Source organism: Cetorhinus maximus, chromosome 32 (assembly GCF_964194155.1).
Source record: "Cetorhinus maximus chromosome 32, sCetMax3.hap1.1, whole genome shotgun sequence".
Lineage (NCBI taxonomy): Eukaryota > Metazoa > Chordata > Chondrichthyes > Lamniformes > Cetorhinidae > Cetorhinus > Cetorhinus maximus.
The window spans coordinates 9328383-9347690 of NC_135910.1; the positions used below are offsets into that span (position 1 = coordinate 9328383).

At 45.4% G+C, this 19308-nt stretch overlaps 1 protein-coding gene across 2 annotated transcripts in view; it reads left to right on the top strand.

The window, feature by feature from the left end:
* The window catches only part of LOC144671394 (cytochrome P450 2F2-like), a 46662-nt gene that overhangs the window by 9859 nt on the left and 17495 nt on the right, over positions 1-19308 (top strand). For both annotated transcript variants that reach the window (XR_013573928.1, XM_078533283.1), the window contains exons 2-6: positions 6001-6163; positions 7746-7895; positions 10515-10675; positions 14029-14205; positions 18240-18381. Coding sequence is in view for 1 of the 2 variants with exons in the window: in XM_078533283.1 (XP_078389409.1) it covers positions 6001-6163; positions 7746-7895; positions 10515-10675; positions 14029-14205; positions 18240-18381 (793 nt within the window). In the remaining variant the exon portion in view is untranslated. The remainder of the gene's footprint in view (positions 1-6000; positions 6164-7745; positions 7896-10514; positions 10676-14028; positions 14206-18239; positions 18382-19308) is intronic.

The following is a 19308-nucleotide window of genomic DNA, read 5'->3' on the forward strand; positions in this document are numbered from 1 at the left end:
AACAGATCCAATCACCACCAATCCTGTTCCTCAGAAACCCACAGAGGGTAGGATGATGTTGGGAACCCAATCTGATATCAATTTCAGGAGATTTAACTCCCCCTGTGCATGCAAGCTCGGTTGCCCTGGCCTGGGAAAATAACCCCAGCTAACTCTGTTTCCCTCTCCACAGATGCTGCCTGATCTGCTGAGTATTTCCAGCATTTTCTGTTTTTATTTCACTTTTCCAGCATCTGCAGTATTTTGGTTTTGGCTACAGGTTTAAGCCTGGTTGAGGGAAGACACAAGCAACATGAAACTTAAACTTGTAGTTAGGCTAAATGCACAAATAGGGGCAACTGAAACTTAGAAAGTAGAAGAGTAAAGATTGGAGTTGGGAGGACAAAGGATTGCCAAAGATTGACATTCACTACAATTTAACCTCTGAAAAATAGTATTAAACGTTCTGATTACTAAATAAGCACAACAGATAATAGATAAATGCTCAAGTACTCACATCTAAAACAATTTACAGCTATGTTCTGGCTTTAAAGATATTTTCTCTTTTCCAAACTCTACTATGTATTATTTATAACAGATATATATATATATAGTAGAGATATATACAATATATACACACACACATATATATATATATAAATAAAATAGATTTTATATATATAATAGATTATATATAATAATATATATTATATGGCGGAACCTCCAATACGAAAGATTTAAAGATCGTGCCAAATGGAAGTACATATGCATGTCCGATGACATCACTGCGTAAGTATGTATGCATAATGTCACCACACACCACTAGAATTGCAGATGGACAAACTCAGCCTGTCAACAGAGGACACTTTCTGATGATGTTACCAATGTGAACTGGACTGTACACACGCGAGTTAGTGAGATTCGGCTGTGCAAACTCATTCCTAGTTGATCGGCAGTTGTCACATCAAGCTTTTTTTACGCAACTTGGTTATGTGCTGCCTGTTGGAGTGATGGATACAGATTCAATAGGAGCTTGCAAAAAATATTTGGACAAATATTTAAAGGAAGGAAGGCATACGAAGAAAGAATACGAGAGCAGGACTAGCTAGATAGCTGCTCCAAAGAGCTAGGTTCAGGTTCAATGGGCTGAATGGCCTCCCTCTGTGCTGTGCTACAATTACAAACATACGAACAAGGAGCAGGAGTAGGCCATTCGGCCCCTCAAACCTGCTCTGCCATTTAATAAGATCTTGGCTGATCAGATAGTAACATGAAATCTGCATCCCACCTACTCCCGATAACCTATCACCCCCTTGCTTACCAAGAATCCATCCACCTCTGCCTTAAAAATATTCAAAGACTCTGCCTCCACCACCCTTTGAGGAAGAGAGTTCCAAAGACTCACAACTCTCTGAATGAAAAAATTTCCCCTCATCTCTGTTTTAAATGGGCGACCCCTTATTTTTAAACAGTGACCCCTAGCTCTAGATTCTTCCACAAGAGGAAACATCCTCTCCACACCCACCCGGTCAAGACCCCTCAGGATCTTATATGTTTCAATCAAGTCACCTCTTACTCTTCTAAACTCCAGCGATACAAGTCTAGTCTGTCCAATCTTTCCTCATAAGACAACCCACCCATTCCAGGTATTAGTCTGGTAAACCTTCTCTGAACTGCTTCCAACGCATTTACATCCTTCCTTAAATAAGGTGACCAATACTGTATACAGTAATCCAGATGTGGTCTCACCAGTGCCCTGTACAACTGAAGCATAATCTCCCTACTTTTGTATTCAATTCCCCTCGCAATAAATGATAACATTCTATTAGCTTTCCTCATTACCTGCTCTACCTGCACACTAACCTTTTGTGATTCATGCACTGGGACACCCAGATGCCTCTGCACCTCTGAGCTCTGCAATCTCTCACCATTTAGATAATATGCTTCTCTTTCATTCTCCCTGCCAAAATGAGCAATTTCACATTTTCCCACATTATACTCCATCTGCCAGGTCTTTACCCACTCACTTAACCTATCTATATCTGTTAGTAGCCTCCTTATGTTCTCTTCACAGCTTACTTTCCTACCTATTTTTGCGTCATCAGCAAATTTGGCAACCATCCCTTCAAACCCTTCGTCCAAGTCATTCATATAAATCTGTAAACAGTTGAGGTCCCAGCACTGATCCCTCTGGCACACCACTCATTACATCTTGCCAACCTGAAAAAAGACCCATTTATGCCTACCATCTGCTTCCTGTTAGCCAGCCAATCTTCTATCCATGCCAACGTGTTACCCACTATACCATGAACTTTTATTTTATGCAATAACCTTTGATGTGGCACTTTATCAAATGCCTTCTGGGAATCTAAGTACAGTACATCCACCAGTTCCCCTTTATCCACAGCACCTGTTACTTCCTCAAAGAACTCCAATAAGTTGGTTAAACACAATTTCCCTTCCACAAAAGCATGTTGACTCTGCCTGATGACCTTGAGCTTATCTAAGTGCCCTGCTATAACTTCTTTAATAATAGCGTCTAACATTTTCCCTATGACAGATGTTAAGATAACTGGCCTGTAGTTTCCTGCTTTCTGTCTCCCTCCCTTTTTGAATAATGGAGTTACATTTGCTATCTTCCAATCTAATGGAACCTTGCCCGAATCTAGGGAGTTTTGGAAAATTAAAACCAATGCATCAATTATCTCACTGGCCACTTCTTATAAAACCTGAGAATGAAGCCATCAGGACCCAGGCTCTTGTCAGCTGCAGCTCCAACAATTTACTCAGGACCACTTCTCTGGTGACTGTAATTTTTCTGACTTCCTTCTCTACTTCCATTTCCTGGTTTATAGCTGCTTGTGGGATGTTACTTGTATCCTCTATAGTGAAAATTGATGCAAAATACCTGTTCAATTCATCTGCCATTTCCTTGTTTTCCATCAGCAATTCTGCAGACTCACTTTCTATAGGACCATCGCTCACTTTGTTAACTCTTTCCTTTTCTAAATATCTATAAAAACTCTTACTATCTGTTTTTATATTTCTGTCTAGCTTTCTCTCATACTTTTATTTTTTCCCTCCTCATTAGTCTTTTAGTCACTCTTTGCTATTCCTTATCTCCTGTCCAATCATCTGACATTCCACCTACCTTTGCACAACTCTATGCTTTTTCTTTAAGTTTGATACTATCTTTAACCTTTCTAGTTAACCATGGATGGTGTGTCCGTCCCTTGGAATTTTTCTTACTCGTGATTGAGGCAGACATGGCCACTAATGGTAGACTGGAGGGTGGGTAAGCGAGAAGGGAGGATTACACGGAAGTTGAAGAGAGTGGGAAAGACCCCGCCATGGGAGATTGTGGGTGTTGTTCTGTGGCCTGTTGGCACCAGCTCAAATGGGAAAAGCAGTCATTCCCAAACCCCTGCCCCTGTGCAACCCCTCACCTTCAGATTTATATCGAACACAACACCCTGCACAATAATATTTCTGGGTCTTGGTATGTGCAGGTTGGTGGTTGGTCACTACACACTGCAGACAGGCATTTGCACATTGACAACCCTATAACTTCACAGTGTGAGGTGATTAGTAAGGCTGTAGGAACTTGATACGTTAACCATTGATAAGTATTTTTAGCTATGCAAATCCACACACAAATGTACCTAGGGGCAGAATTTTTCAGTCGGAGTGTGGGGGCAGGCCCGACACTCCGGCGCTTAAAATGACTTACGATGATGTTGGGCGTGTGTCATCGCTCAGTCCCGCAATATTTCGTTCAGCGGGCGCACGCCAGAGTCAGCTGCGCACCCGCTGAAAGGTAAACGGCCTATTGAGGCCATTAACAAAGTAATTATTGTACTTGTTAACGCTGCCCGTCCAACCTTAAGGTTGGTGGGAAGATAAAAAGCCCAAGCAGCCTTTGCATTCTTTAGGAAACCTCATCCACGAGCGGGGTGAGGTTTCTAAAGCTTTGATTAAACAAATAAAAGTTTTCATAAAAACAAAAACATGTCCCTTCTCATGTGACACAGTCACATGAGGGGACATTGTTTAAATAAATTTCTAAATCATTTATTTAATTATTTTAATATCCATTCAATCACTCTGAGGCTGCTTCGTGCCTCAAGGAGATTGAAGTGCTCTTTCAAGTGCATGCGCAAAAGAGCGCTGGCCCCGACTCTCCCTCCTCCCCCTGCCTGCACAGAGTCATAGAGGTTTACAGCACAGAAAAAGGCCCTTTGGCCCATAAAGTCTGCGCCAGTCAAACAAGAACCTATTTTAGTCCATTTTTCTAGCACTAGACCCATAGCCTTGTATGCCATGGCATCGCAAGTGCACATCCAAATACTTCTTAAATGTTATGAGGGTTTCTGCCTCTACCACCCTTTCAGGCAGTGAGTTCCAGATTCCCAACACCCTCTGGGTGAAAAAATTCTTCCTCACATCCCCTCTAAACCTCCTGGCCCTTACCTTAAATCTATGCCCCCTAGTTATTGATCCCTCCACCAAAGGGAAAAGTTCCTTCCTGTCTACCCTATCTATGCCCCTCATAATTTTATACACCTCAATCACGTCCCCCCTCAATCTCCTCTGCTCCAGGGAAAATAGCCCCAGTCTATCCAATCCTCATAACTAAAACTCTCCAGCCCAGGCAACATCCTGGTAAATCTCCTCTGCACTCTCTCTAGTTCAATCACATCCTTCCTATAATGTGGATTCCAGAACTGCACGCAATACTCTAGCTGTGGCCTAACCAGCGTTAGGTCCCCCCTACGTCTTGCTATGGACACTACGCCCTGTATCCTGCCTGTGCTCTTATGGGGCTGTGTCTTTTGTTGGCCCTCGGTGCTGGATATGAACCAGATCTCTTGCAGTTCTGTTACATTGCCCTTTTCTATCAATTGGTTCCCAATTCTATAATCCGTTAGATTCAAGGTTGATATGGAAAAGGACAAGGATAGGCCAGAAATCAGAGTTTTAAATTGGGGGAAGGCTGATTTTAATAATGTACTTGTAAAATAGCTTTGGATTTTCCTTTATTTTGCGAATATTTTTTCATGCCCCTTTTTTGTTCTCCCAATTTCCTTTTTAAGTTCCCCCCTACACATTCTATACTCCTCTAGGGCTTCCGCTGTTTTGAGCCTTCGGTATCTGCCATAAGCCTCCCTTTTTCTCTTTATCCAATCCTGTATATCCCTCGACATCCAGGGTTCCTTGGATTTGTTGGTCCCACCCTTTATCTTTACTGGAATATGTTGGCCCTGTACTCTCCCTATTTCCTTCTTGAATGAGTCCCACTGCTCTGACACAGATTTACCTAAAAGTAGCTGCTCCCAGTCTACTCTGGCCAAATCATATCTGATCTTATTAAAATCGGCCTTCCCCCAATTTAGAACTCTGATCTCTGGCCCATACTTGTCCTTTTCCATAACAACCCTGAATCTCACAGAGTTATGATCACTATCTGCAAAATGCTCCCCCACTGATACCTTTACCACTTGCCCGGCTTCATTCCCTAAAATTAAGTCCCCTCTCTTGTAGGACCTTCCACGTACTGGCTTAAAAAGCTCTCCCGCTTGCATTTTAAGAATTCATGAACACCTTCTGTTTTTTTAACTTAATTTAGTTGTTTTGTTTCTTATTATTGGCATTTTCTAAAATTGGCTTCCATCCTTTATTTTTAAAACCGTGGATAAGCCAATATTTGGGCCCACAGTGGGCGATCTGGCCTACAAAGACTTTTACACAGATGAACAAACTCGCGAACGAAGAAGCCATCGCGAGTGATAGCGCTTTACTGTATTTCGAAAGGTCTCCGGAGAGCAAGGAGCCTATGCTGCACTCAGTCAGACAAGCCCAGTGAACTGTTGGGGGGGGAGTGGGGGACAAGGGAGAGGAACAGGGCTGGTGTCCTCAACCCAGTTCACATCCACAGGGGTTATTTTTTATAAACGGCCCCAGTTAATCGGTTTGCACCTCCCTGGCTTGCGGGAGACTGAACCCCACTTTCTGTCTCTACAGCTGAGCAAGAAGTACGGTTCTGTGTTCACCGTCTGGCTTGGAACACGCCCAGCGGTGGTGCTGTGCGGCTTTGAAACCGTGAAGGAAGCGTTGGTCGATCGGGCGGCCGATTTCGGAGCCAGAGGCACGGTCCCGTCAATCAGGAAGGTCACGAAAGGATATGGTAAGAACGGGGGCCAAGTTAATCCCCCTGACCTTTCTCCCCCCATACGTCTTGCTATGGACACTACGCCCTGTATCCTGCCTGTGCTTTTACATGGCTGTGTCTTTTGTTGGCCCTCGGTGCTGGGTATGAACCAGATCTCTTGCAGTTCTGTTACATCTCCCTTTTCTATCAATTGTGTTCCCAATTCTATAAATGCGCTATGGGGTTTAAATTGGTCCAAAATGAGCTCATGGTAAAATTTAGAAAATTGGACATCGTGTACAATATTTGCCTTCCTGTTTCCTGCTGCAATCTCATTCTCTAACGTCATTACAAAAACAGAATGACTTTCCTTTCTTCCTCTTTTTCATTTGGCCTTTTCTTTCCCCTTCCTCCTCCACTCCATCCCTCCTCCCGCATACCTCTTTTTTCTGTACGCCCTCCCTCATTTGTTTATTACCTCTCTGCGTTCAGCCTCCCCGCCTGCATCCCTGAGCAGAGCTGGCAATTCAGAGATGGGGATTTCCAACACTGAGGAATTATCCTAGGTGCTAAAGTCGTCTGCTGCGAAAGTGGCTGAGCAGTGAATGTGGAATCTTTAGCCCAGGGCGCATTCTTGAGGCATGCCTATGATCTACCATCATGATCTCAGTATTCTAATCCCCAGGTAGGGTGTGGCACCAGTGAATGCAGAATGCAAGCCTCCGAGCCTCACCACCCACCCCAGTGTGGCGTTTAATAGAAGTCTGGTTAAGTACGTGAGGAGTAGAAGGCTATATAATTGGGCGAGACGCACTAAGATGGAGGGAGATAAAAGCAAAATGCTGCGGAAGCCTGAAACAAAAACAGAAAATGCTGGAAAGGCTCAGCAGGTCTGACGGCGTCTGTGGAGAGAGAGGGAAAAACAAAGTTAACGTTTCGAGTCCGTAGGGGTCAATACGGACGTGAAACGTTAACTTTGTTTTTCTCTCTCTCCACAGACGCCGTCAGACCTGCCGCGCTTTTCCAGCATTTTCTATTTAAGATGGAGGGAGGCTTCCATTAAAACTCCAGCATAGACCAGTGGGGCTGAATGGCCTGTTTCTGTGTTATAATTCTAGGTAGCTCTTGTGTTCACCAACACCCACACCCGCCCCCCCCCCACCAACGCCCAAAAGTAAATTTCTCAAGCTGTACCATCTGTTGAGGTCATTTTGACCCCAGATCTCAAAGGTGAAAGGTCAGAGGCTAACCCAACCCCACCCTGCACCCCCCAACCCCACCCCCTTGACCTTCAATCCTACCTGACATGCAGCTCGAGACAGAGCAAGCTGCCTTGAGGCATGGGCTGCATGGGAGATAACTGCGCCAAGATCTTCCACTCAGGCGCTGCAACGTCAGCGAGGGGTCCCTCAGGAAAACTGCGGGAAAAAACTCAGCTCTTTCCACTGAAGTGATGGTGGAGGAGGAGGAGAATCCCCTCTCAAGAGTTTCACAGTCCCCTTCCCTCGCCCCCCCGCCACCCCTCGTTTAACAACACGCACTGGGGAGTGGAGTAGGGGGTGAGTGGGAGTGGGGGGGTGGCGTGCCCTCTGAATGGTGTCACTCTCTGTCCTCCCAGGAATCGCCAGCAGCAACGGGCAGCGCTCGCTCCATCTTCGGAACTTCGCCATCACGGCCCTGAGGAACTTCGGGAAGGGGACGAAGACACTGGAGGATTTCATCCAGCAAGAGGCAAAGTGCCTGGTGGAGGTCTTCAGAGAGACCAAAGGTTAGTGATTCCACTCAGACTAGACTGACACTGAGCACCAACTACACTCAACCCACAACCTGCGGCATCAAGTTATTCACTTTGGCAGGAAAAACAGAAAAGACAGAGTATCTTTTAAATGGTGAGAGATTGGGAAGTGTTGAGTTCCAAAGGGACCTGGGTGTTCAAGCCATGAGGAAGGGAAATGGTATATTGGCCTTAATTGCAAGAGGATGTGAGTACAGGAATAAAGAAGTCTTGCTTCACGTGTATAGACCCTTGGTGAGACGGCACCTGGAGTATCCTGTGCAGTTTTGGTCTCCTTACCTAAGGAAGAATATACTTGTTCAGCCATTGAGTATGTTCAAGACAGAGATCGATAGATTTTTAAATATCAAAGGTATCAAGGGAATGTGGAGATATTGCAGGAAAATGGCGCTGAAGTGGAAAATCAGCCATGATCTAGTTAAATAGCAGAGCAGGCGTGAGGGGTTCCTATTTCCTATGTTCCTATCAAGATCAGCGCGAGTGTACTGAGGTAAAGTGGAGGGATGTTCACTTGGAACTGGCAAACATTACGAATTCAATTCTCAAAGGTGAAAGGTGAGAGTTGAACCATTTTCAGAAACCTGGGATTCACTGAGACCTTTTGTAGATCCAGCCGCTTCCCAACACCCACAAATTTCCCCCTGTCCTTTCCTGACTCTGTTTTGTGGGGTATGGGCTCCCCCCCTACCCACCAGCACCAACACCCTCGTGCAGACCTGCACAGCGAGAGCACAGTGGGGGCATCACCTCGGAGCTGATCCTGCCCAAAGAACTCAGATTGGGCAACAAATGTTGAAAAACAGCCATCGTGGGTATGAGGTACCAACCCAAACACCACTCAGACAGAGGTTAGAAAGAATGCCAAACCCTGCATTTATGTAACACCTTTCACAACCTCAGGACATCCTGCAGTGTTTTACAGCCAATGGGTTTTCATTTGAAGTGCAGACACTATAATAGGAAGCACAGCAACCAATTTGGGCACAGCAAGATTCCACTGTGTGATGGTGAACAGGTCATCAGATGTTGGTTGAGGGATAAACATTGGCCAGGAGACTGGGGAGAACTCCCCTGCTCTTCAAAATAGCGGCATAGGATCTTTTACATCCACCTATGCAGGGCTTCAGTTCAACATCGCATCCAAAAGACGGCACCTCCAACAGTTCAGCACTCCCTCAGCCTGGCTTACATGCCCAAGCATCAAGAATGGGGCTTCAACCCACAACCTTCTAACTCAGAGGGAAGAGGAGAAGGCGGGAGAATGGGGTTGAGAAACTTATCAGCCATGATTGAATGGTGGGGCAGACTCGATGGGCCGAATGGCCTAATTTCTGCTCCTATGTCTTATGGTCTTATGGTCTTATGGATATGCAGGCTCAGCTGTGAATCGCCCCATGGTTGAATAGGCTACTGGCAATTGGGCAGGTATTTGAAGTCAATGGAAATATAAATGAGGAGAGATGTAGAGAGACTGCCAACTCTCTCTTATTCTACCTCAGCACTTACCCTTAGGGTGCCTTGGGCAGGGTGAGCTGTGGACGCAGTATAAATATGCTTTATTCACACTTCTTTTTCACAAGCCAAGGGTTGCAGGAGCTTAAAAGCAAAAAAACTGCGGATTCTGGAAATCCAAAACAAAAATAAAAATACCTGGAAAAACTCAGCAGGTCTGGCAGCATCTGCGAAGAGGACTCTTCTGTTGAAGAGTCATACGGACTCGAAACGTTAACTGTGCTCCTCTCCGCAGATGCTACCAGACCGGCTGAGTTTTTCCAGGTGTTTTTATTTTTGGTCGCAGGGGCTGGTTTGCTTTTGGTTTTGGTGAAGTTCCCCTCACACCATTGATCACGGCCGCTCCCAAGAGCTGAGCCTTTGACAAACACAAGGCCTTGTGGATCGAGAGCAGAGGGGTCTCCGTCAGGAATTACTATCAGTTAATGACCGGAATACACGAGACATAGTGAGAAAGAAGCTCAACAGCAGGTGTACAAAGGGTTGGTTTCATTTGTAGAATTGTCAATCACACCTTCACAATCACCTGGCCTTTGAGTGAGACGATTACTCTCCATTCTCACCGTTAGACACCCTCACGCTGAAATGCTTTATCATGAATCTCAGGCGGTACTTTTTAGGAGGGCCACTGGCATTCAGCGTCTTAGTTAGAAACATTGCGAGAATGAAGTAAGTCAGAGGTTATTTTAACATTTGGTGCGAAAGGTAAAGTATAGAACCTTCCAGCACAGAAGGAGGCCATTCAGCCCATCATGCCTGTCCCAGCTTTCTGAAAGAGGCGAGTGGGTTTCTTAAATTGATGGGAAGGAAACGTGGGCGGGGTACAAGCGGCTGTCACCCAATCAGACGTCACCTGCTTTATGCTTTCGGCCAATCGGATGTGGACTCTTTTATGTTACTGGCCAATCCAATGTGAAGTGTGTTACACTATTGCCCCCTCCCCCGCCCCCACACCCCCTCCCCAAGGTAACTACAGAAAAATAGGCCTCAGCCCTCTCCCCTCCTTTGTTTGGGATGCACTCCGGTGCTTTGTGGTGCTCCATTTATCAAGTCACGCTTTGTTGTTCCTTGTTATTTCAGAGTTGCCCTTTGACCCCACGTTCCAGCTCACCTGTGCCACAGGTAACATAATGTGTGCTGTTGTCTTTGGGAATCGGTTCAATTACACGGACTCAAAGTTGCTCAATCTGCTGGACATGATCACAGAAAACATGAGAGTCATTAGCAGCCCCTGGGGCCAGGTAAGGTCAATCCCAGTCACTGGTTCCTCTCTCTGTCTTCACCTGTTTATTCCTCAGTAACACAGGCCTTTCTTTCACCCTACCGATAAGCTCCGACCTTTGAACTCGTCCCCAGGTGACCTCTTCTTCAAGGGCACTCGCACACTCTCGCCCCCAGCAGAGCTCGCCAATATTTTCAATTGACATAAATACTCTTGCTTCTTTAATTCACTGGGTAAACTTCAACTAGGAGCAATGAAGGGAGGACGGAGTGGTAGAAATTGTGAGTACAGTGCACACCCCCAGCACTCAAATCTTTCCATCCTCATAACATTGTCCTACATCTTTGCCAGAATGGTGAACGCAATAACTGCAGATTCTTTCATCGAACATTCTGCGACTAAATTCTCTATAACCTGCTGTATTGTGTGAGTTCTCCCCACATTCCTTGTGAGCATTTCCTACATGTTCCGTGAAAGTGTTCTCTACATGCCTGTCAGCGCTCTGAATCTGTTCACGGTGACAGTTCTCTGCATAGAGTCAATCATAAAATGGTTACAGCGCAGAAAGAGGCCATTCAGCCCATAGTGTCTGTGCTGGCTCTCTGCAAGAGCAATTCCCCTACAGCCACCCATCACTTTCCTGTAGCCCTGCAATTTGTTTTCTTTTCAGATAATGATCCAAAGCCCTTTTGAAAGCCATGATTGAACCTGCCTCCACCACACTCTCTGGCAATGCGTTCCCAATCCCGCCACTCCACTGCATAAGGAGGTTTTTCTTCATGTTGCCCATTGCTTGTTTAGCCAATCACCTTAAATCTGTGCCCTCTGGTTCTCAATCCTTCCAACAATGGGAACAGCTTTTCCTTACCTGCCCTGTCCAGACCTGTCATGATTTCGATTACCACTTTCAAATCCCCTCTCAGCCTTCTCTCCTACAAGGCTCCTCCAATCTATCTACAAAGCTGAAGTTCCTCATTCCTGGAACCATTCTCACGAATCTTTTCGGCACCCTGTCCAATGCCTTCACATTATTTCGAAAGGTCGGGGAGCACACAAGGGGTTGTGAACCTTGGCTAAGGTGCACTGTACCCACGTTCTGTCAGTTTCTTCAAATAGTCAGAGTTGTATTCTACCGACATGTGGCTACAGGTGGCTGTTTGAGTCATGTTGCACCTGTTCCCCACACCTTTTCCTCAGCTCCACGCCTCATGTTGCCCCAACATGTCTCACTGTTGAATGAATCATTGCCTCCTGTTATCCTGACTCCCAATCTGAAACTCTTAACGATTCCCTAACAAGATTTCAATGAAAGCCAGCTGTGGCAACAATTGCCACTTCATAATGACACTCCCATTTTGGGAATCTGATTAAACTCATCAGCTTTTGCCAGAAAACTTTAGCACAGACCAGCTGCCTCTGTCCCCTTGGGCCCCATAATGCTCCTTTCCCCCTGCTCTTAGTGCTAAGCCTGGATTGGAGTCTCTCTATACAGTAGGTGGAAATTCTCATATATACAGGAATTTGTGTATTGTCTGCTGCATTTGATTGAATCTTGGGGTGAGAGGTTGGCCTATGTGGAGTTGAGTAGAATGGGTCCATATTCTCTGGAGTTTAGAAGAATGAGACGTGATCTCATTGAATCATATAAAATTCTTAGCTTGACAGGATGGATACCAAGAGGCTGTTTCCCCCTGGACAGAGATCTTATAACCAGGGGTCATAGGCTCAGGATAGGGGTCGGCCATTTCAGATTGGAATGAGGAGAAACTTTTTCACTCAGCGAGGGCTGTTAATCTTTGGAATTCTCTACCCCAGAGAGTTGTGGATGCTCAGTTGTTGAGTATATTCAAGTTTGAGAGAGACAGATTTTTGGTCATGAAGAGAGACGGGGAATCGGGTGGGAAAATGGAGTTGAGGTGGAAGATCAGCCATGATCATATTGAATGGAGGAGCAGGCTCAACAGGCTGCATGGTCTACTCCTGCTGCTATTCCTTATGTTCTCGTGCTCTACTTACAGCACAGAGCAGCTGGGTAGAAGGGAAATGGGGCCAGGACGTGAGGAGCTGCACTGAGTATCTGCAGGAGGGAGTTAAAAAAAGATTGATATCAAATCTGACTCAGAAGAACAGTCCCATCGACCCACCACCCCCACTCCCACCCCCACTCCCCATGGTACCAGACACTACCATTGATGTGACACTTTTTATTTGTTAATAGCTCAATATCCTCCTGATTTTCTCATCTAGCCTTTTCCACACTCCACAGCAAGGCAGAGATGGTGGTGTAGCGGTGATGTTGTTGGACTGGAAATCTAGAAACCTAGGCTAATGCTTTGGCCATACGGGTTCAAATCCCACCATGGCAGCTGGTAGTGATCCAATTCAATAAAGCTAGTCTCTGTATCAGTGACTATGATAGCTATCAGTGGTTGTTTACAAAACCCCATCTGATTCACTAATGTCCTTTCCTTTTAGTGAAGGAAATCTCCTGTCCTTACCCGGTCTGGCCAACATGTGACTCCAGACCCACAGCAATGTGGTTGAATCTTAACTGCCCTCTGAAATGGCCTAGCAAGCCACTCAAGACAAGGACAGTTAGGGATGGGCAACAAATTCTGGCCTTGCCAGCGACGCCCACATCCCCAGAAAGAATAAAGGAAAGTACAGCGATTTATGTTGGGTTAGGATGCTTAGCAGTTCTTCCTCAAGTGTGAACCTAGACAGTGAGTGATGACATTCTCCATCATGTGGGGCTTCACAGAGCCACAATGAAGGCAATTACTGTACACTGACTGCGATCCCAGCACCTAACAGATTGCCCAATACCCCCAACATAGTTCAGCTCGGTATCACTCTCACCTCTTATGGCTTCAAACCTCACTCCAGAGTCATGAGCACCTAATCTAGGCTGACTGACACTCAATGTGGTACTGAGGGAGTCCTGCAATGTTGGAGGTGCGGTCCTTTGAGTGAGACGTTAGACTGAAGCCCCAACTATCCTCTCGGGTAGATGTAAAAGATCCCGTTACTATTGGAAGAAGAGCAGGGGAGCTCACTCTGGTCTCCTGGGGCAATATTTAACACTCAAAACAACACCTAAATCAGATTATCAGGACATTATCTCATTGTTGTTTGAGGGATCTTGCTGCGCTACATTACAATTGCTCATTGACTGTAAACCACTTTGGGACGTCCTGAGGCTATGAAAGATACAATATAAGTACAAACTTGTTCAACCTTTTTTCTTCACACAAGCCAATATCCAGTGATGGGTAAAGATTTAATCTCTTGCTATTTGGCCTCTGGCCACAGAAAGCCATTCCTCCTGCCATGACTCAACTAATTAACCACTACCTTGTGTCCTTTCTACAGCTATATGACTTGCTTCCGAACATTTTGGATTACCTCCCGGGCCCTCACAACAGGCTTTTCGAAAATGCAGCTCAAATCAAGAATTTCCTGAGAGAAATGATCCAAAGTCACAAAGACATGAGCGCCAGAGAGCGGCCCCAGGATTTTACTGCCAGTTTCCTCTCCAAAATGGAGGAGGTTTGTAAAGAGGTTTTTGAACATGTTCTGAACAGCACTGATCTTTAATGGAATCTCTGGGCTTTGAGCTGTTGAGCTGGCCACCAATCGGCTCTCTGAACTCTGGTTAACAAAGCCATTGATGGAAGAGAGCTGTTGGATAAGTCAGGGAGCTGAAGAGTGTTGGGGGCGGCAGAGTGGTGACGTCAAAAGCAAAATACTGCGGATGCTGGGAATCTGAAACAAAAATAGAAAAACAAAAATAGCTGGAAAAACTCAGCAGGCCTGACGGCATCTGCGGAGAGGAAAACAGTTAACGTTTCGAGTCCCTGTGACCCGTCTGATGAAGAGTCATATGGACTCGAAACGTTAACTGTGTCCCTCCTCACAGGTGCCATTGTGGTAATGTTACTGGCTGAGTAAACTAGAGATGGGGGTTCAAATCCCGCTTGAGCTGGTGGAATTTAAGTTCAATTAGTTAATCAATCTGGAATGAAATGTTAGTTTCTGTAGGGGTGACTTTGAAACTACTGTATTTTAGCAAAAACCCATCTGGTTCACCAATATCTGCTTCCTTACCCCGGTCAGGCCTACACATGACTCCAGGCCCAGGCAATGCGGTCATATTGATTCTTAACGCCCCTCTGAAATAGCCACTCAGTTGTATCAAACTGCTTTGGAAAAATAGCACAGTGGGTGTACCTGTAGCAGTTCAAGAAGGCAACTCACCACTACCTTCTCAGGGGCATTTAGGGAGGGGAAACAAATCCTGGACTTGCCAACAGCACCCACATCCCATGAACAAACATAGAAAAATGTAGAAGAGGAACATTGGTTCAGTTAGCTTATGGTCTGAGGGCAATTTTAACCCAAACCATCCACTAAGAAAATAAAAGCAAAATACTGTGGACGCTGGAAATCTGAAACCAAAACAAAAATAGCTGGAAAAACTCAGCAGGTCTGGCAGCATCTGTGGAGAGGAACACAGTTAACGTTTCGAGTCCATATGACTCTTCATCAGAACTAAGGAAATATAGAAATGAGGTGAAATATAAGCTGGTTGAAGGGGGGGTGGGACAGGTGGAGCTGGATAGAGGGCCAGTGATATGTGGAGGCAAAGAAGAGATTGCCAAAGGTGTCATAAACAAAAGGACAAAGGGGTGTTGACGGTGGTGATATTAGCTAAGGAATGTGCTGATGGTGACATTAAGGGTGAGCAAGTGACAGATGGCCCTAGTGGGGGTGGGGTGGGGGGGAAGGGATCGAAATAGGCTAAAAGGTGGAGATAAAACAATGGATGGGAATAAATTTAAAAATAATAATAGAAATAGGTGGGAAAAGAAAAATATATTTTTTAAAAAGGTATAATAATTATTAGGAAAAAGGGGATCGGAAAGGGGGTGGGGATGGAGGAGAGAGTTCATGATCTGAAGTTGTTGAACTCAATATTCAGTCCGGAAGGCTGTAAAGTGCCTAGTCGGAAGATGAGGTGCTGTTCCTCCAGTTTGCGTTGAGCTTCACTGGAACAATGCAGCAGGCCAAGGCTAAGAAAATGATGGAATCAGTTACAGCACCCCCCACTCCCAGACTTTGCTCTATATTGAAATACTGGGAGAAGGATACAAAGCTGAGACTCCACCCAATCCTGCGAGTTCCCCAGTTGTTCATTTTTCTTAAAGTTACCCCAGATGTTCTTTTAGTTCACTTTTGAACGCCTAACTGCCCTCCGAAATGGTGTAGTAAACTCCTCCACTGTATCATAGCAACCAACAGCACTACGGACAAACCTTTGCCAACACAGAGACTGCAGCCTACCAACCACCTTCTGAAGGGCAGCTGGAAATGGGCAGCGAATGCTGGTCATGCCAGTAAAACACCCTCATCCCCAGAATGAGTTTTAAAAAAAGAGATTGGCGTGAAGGATCCCAACCCACTATTCGAAGAAGAGCAGGAATGTTCTCCTGTTTTCGCATCCAACATTTACCCCCCGCCACCCACAGCACCATCCCTACACCCCGAGTCCACAACTCCAATGAAAATAAATTAAATGGCCACCTCTCTTATTTATTGTTTGTGGGATCTTGCTGTGCATAAATTGGCTATGTTTTCCCAGATAACGACAGTCACTAGCCTTCAAAGTGACCTTTGGGTGACACCCTGAGGACATGAAAGGTGCTATATAAATGTGGCTTCTTTCATAATGGTGTTATTATAGTAAACTGTTGATACAGCACAGATAAAGGCCCTTCGGCCCATCAAGTCTGCGCCAATCAAACCAGTACCTAACTATTCTAATCCCATTTTCCAGCCATGGCATCGCAAGTGCACATCCAAATACTTCTTCAATGTTATGAGGGTTTCTGCCTCTACTACCCTTTCAGGCAGTGAGTTCCAGATTCCCAACACCCTCTGAGTGAAAAAATTCTTCCTCACATCCCCTCTAAACCTCCTGCCCCTTACCTTAAATCTATGCCCCCTGGTTATTGATCCTTCCACCAAGGGGAGAAGTTCCTTCCTGTCTACCCTATCTATGCCCCTCATAATTTTATACACCTCAATCATGTCTTCCCTCAATCTCCTCTGCTCCAGGGAAAATAACCCCAGTCTATCCAATCTCTCCTCATAACTAAAACTCTCCAGCCCAGGCAACATCCTGGCAAATCTCCTCTGCACTCTCTCTAGTGCAATCACATCCTTCCTATAATGCAGATTCCAGAACTGCACGCAATACTCTAGCTGCAGCCTAACCAGTGTTTTATACAGTTCCAGCATAACCTCCCTGCTCTTATATTCTATACCTCGGCTAATAAAGGCAAGTATCCCATATGCCTTCTTAACCACCTTATCTACCTGTCCCGCTACCTTAAGGGACCGGTGGACATACGCACCAAGGTCCCTCTGATCCTTGGCACTTCCCAGGGTCCTACCTTTCATTGTTTACTCCTGTGCCTTGTTTGTCCTGCCCAAGTGCATCATCGTACAATTATCCGGATTAAATTCCATTTGCCACTGATCAGCCCATCTGACCAGCCCGTCTATATCCTCCTGTAATCTAAGGCTATCCTCCTCACTATTTACCAGCCCGCCAATTTTCGTGTCATCCGCGAACTTACTGATCAACCCTCCTCCATTCAAGACTATATCGTTTATATGTACCACAAACAGCAAGGGACCCAGCACCGATCCCTGTGGAATCCCACTGGACACAGGCATCCAGTAACAAAAACACCCCTCGACCATCACCCTCTGCTTCCTGCCACTCAGCCAATTCTGGATCCAATTTGCCAAATTGCCTTGGATCCCATGGGCTCTTACCTGCGTTATCAGTCTCCCATGCAGGACCTTGGTACAGCCCTGGGCCATAATTTATCTCTCCACCAACATCACTGGAAACAGATGATCATATTGCTGCTCGTGGGAGCTTGTTGTGTGCAAAAATTGGCTGCTGTATTTCCCATGTTACCGCAATGATTACTTTTCAAGAAAAGCATTTAATTGGCTGTAAAACACTTTAACGCTCTGAAGTCAGGAAAGGCGCTATAAAAATGCAAGTCATTCCTCTGCCATTTAAAGTTTTAGAAATGACATTTATTCTGTCGTTAACTTAATGGGTAATATTTAATTAAAAATAATTAATCCTGGCTCTTTCTTGATATTCTGCAGCAGAAACAAAAAGTCAATTTGGAATTTGCCACAAACGTAACCATGGGGTTTAAAATGCGATCAGTTTATGAAGTTTTGTTTCTCAAGTCTGTGTTTTGCACTTTTGCCAAGGGTAAGAACAGCAATAGTTCAAAGGCAGAATATATATAAGAGTGGGATGAGGCGATCTATGCCCAGGGAGCTGGAGGGATGCCAAGGGTTGCCCCTCATGTCCCCTGGCCAGGGGTGGCAAACACGACCCAGGACATCCCACAGTAGCTAAGGAGTCACTGCCGTTTGTAAACTGGATCTTGTGGTGTCTGGGGTTTGTTCAGCTGTGGTGCTCACCTTGGGCACAGTCAAGCAGAGCGACAGTGTGATAATACAAAGTTATTATCTCCCTCTTCTCCCAGGAGAAAGGCAACCCAAGGACTGAATTCAACGATGAGAACCTTCTCCTGTCCACATTTAACATATTTCTTGCTGGGACTGACACCACCAGCTCGACAATGCGATGGGGGCTCCTGCTATTCATGAAGTTTCCAAATGTCCAGAGTGAGTATGAGTGACGGTCATTCTGCACACGTTAACTGTGTTTCTTGTACATTCCCAGAGCCCTGTGCACACGGTAGCAAGTGGGTTGGCGTGTGTCACAGGTTAATTCCTGCACACCCTCAGCAAGGGTTCCCTCTGAAAGAGGTCTACGTTAAACTTTGCCTCTATTAGTTGGCTCAATGGTACTGTGGACAAATTGCTAAGTGATGTCAGTAAATGCAACGAAAACAAAAATAGCTGGAAAAACTCAGCAGGTCTGACAGCATCTGCGGAGAGGAACACAGTCAACGTTTCGAGTCCGTATGACTCTTCATCAGAACTAAGGAAATATAGAAATGAGGTGAAATATAAGCTGGTTGAGAGGGGATGGGACAGGTAGAGCTGGATAGAGGGCCAGTGATAGGTGGAGGCAAAGAAGAGATTGCCAAAGATGTCATAGACAAAAGGACAAAGGGGTGTTGACGGTGGTAATATTAGCTAAGGAATGTGCTAATGGGGACATTAAGGGTAGAAAGCAGGACGAGCAAGTGACAGATAGCCCTAGTGGGGGTGGGGGTGGGGGGGAAGGGATCGAAATAGGCTAAACGGTGGAGATAAAACAATGGATGGAAATAAATTTAAAAATAATGGAAATAGGTGGGAAAAGAAAAATATATTTAAAAAATTATAAATTATTGGGAAAAGGGGGATCGGAAAGGGAGTGGAGATGGAAGAGAGAGTTCATGATCTAAAGTTGTTGAACTCAATGTTAAGTCCGGAAGGCTGTAAAGTGCCTAGTCGGAAGATGAGGTGCTGCCTGTTGCTCGATCGCTTTGCTGCAAGTCCCCTTGTCTGTACTGCACTTAAAATTCTTTCGAGTTATCAACAGTCACAGATTGCAACTATTTCAAGAACAAATACAGTTCTTGGTTTCCGGGAGTGGGACAT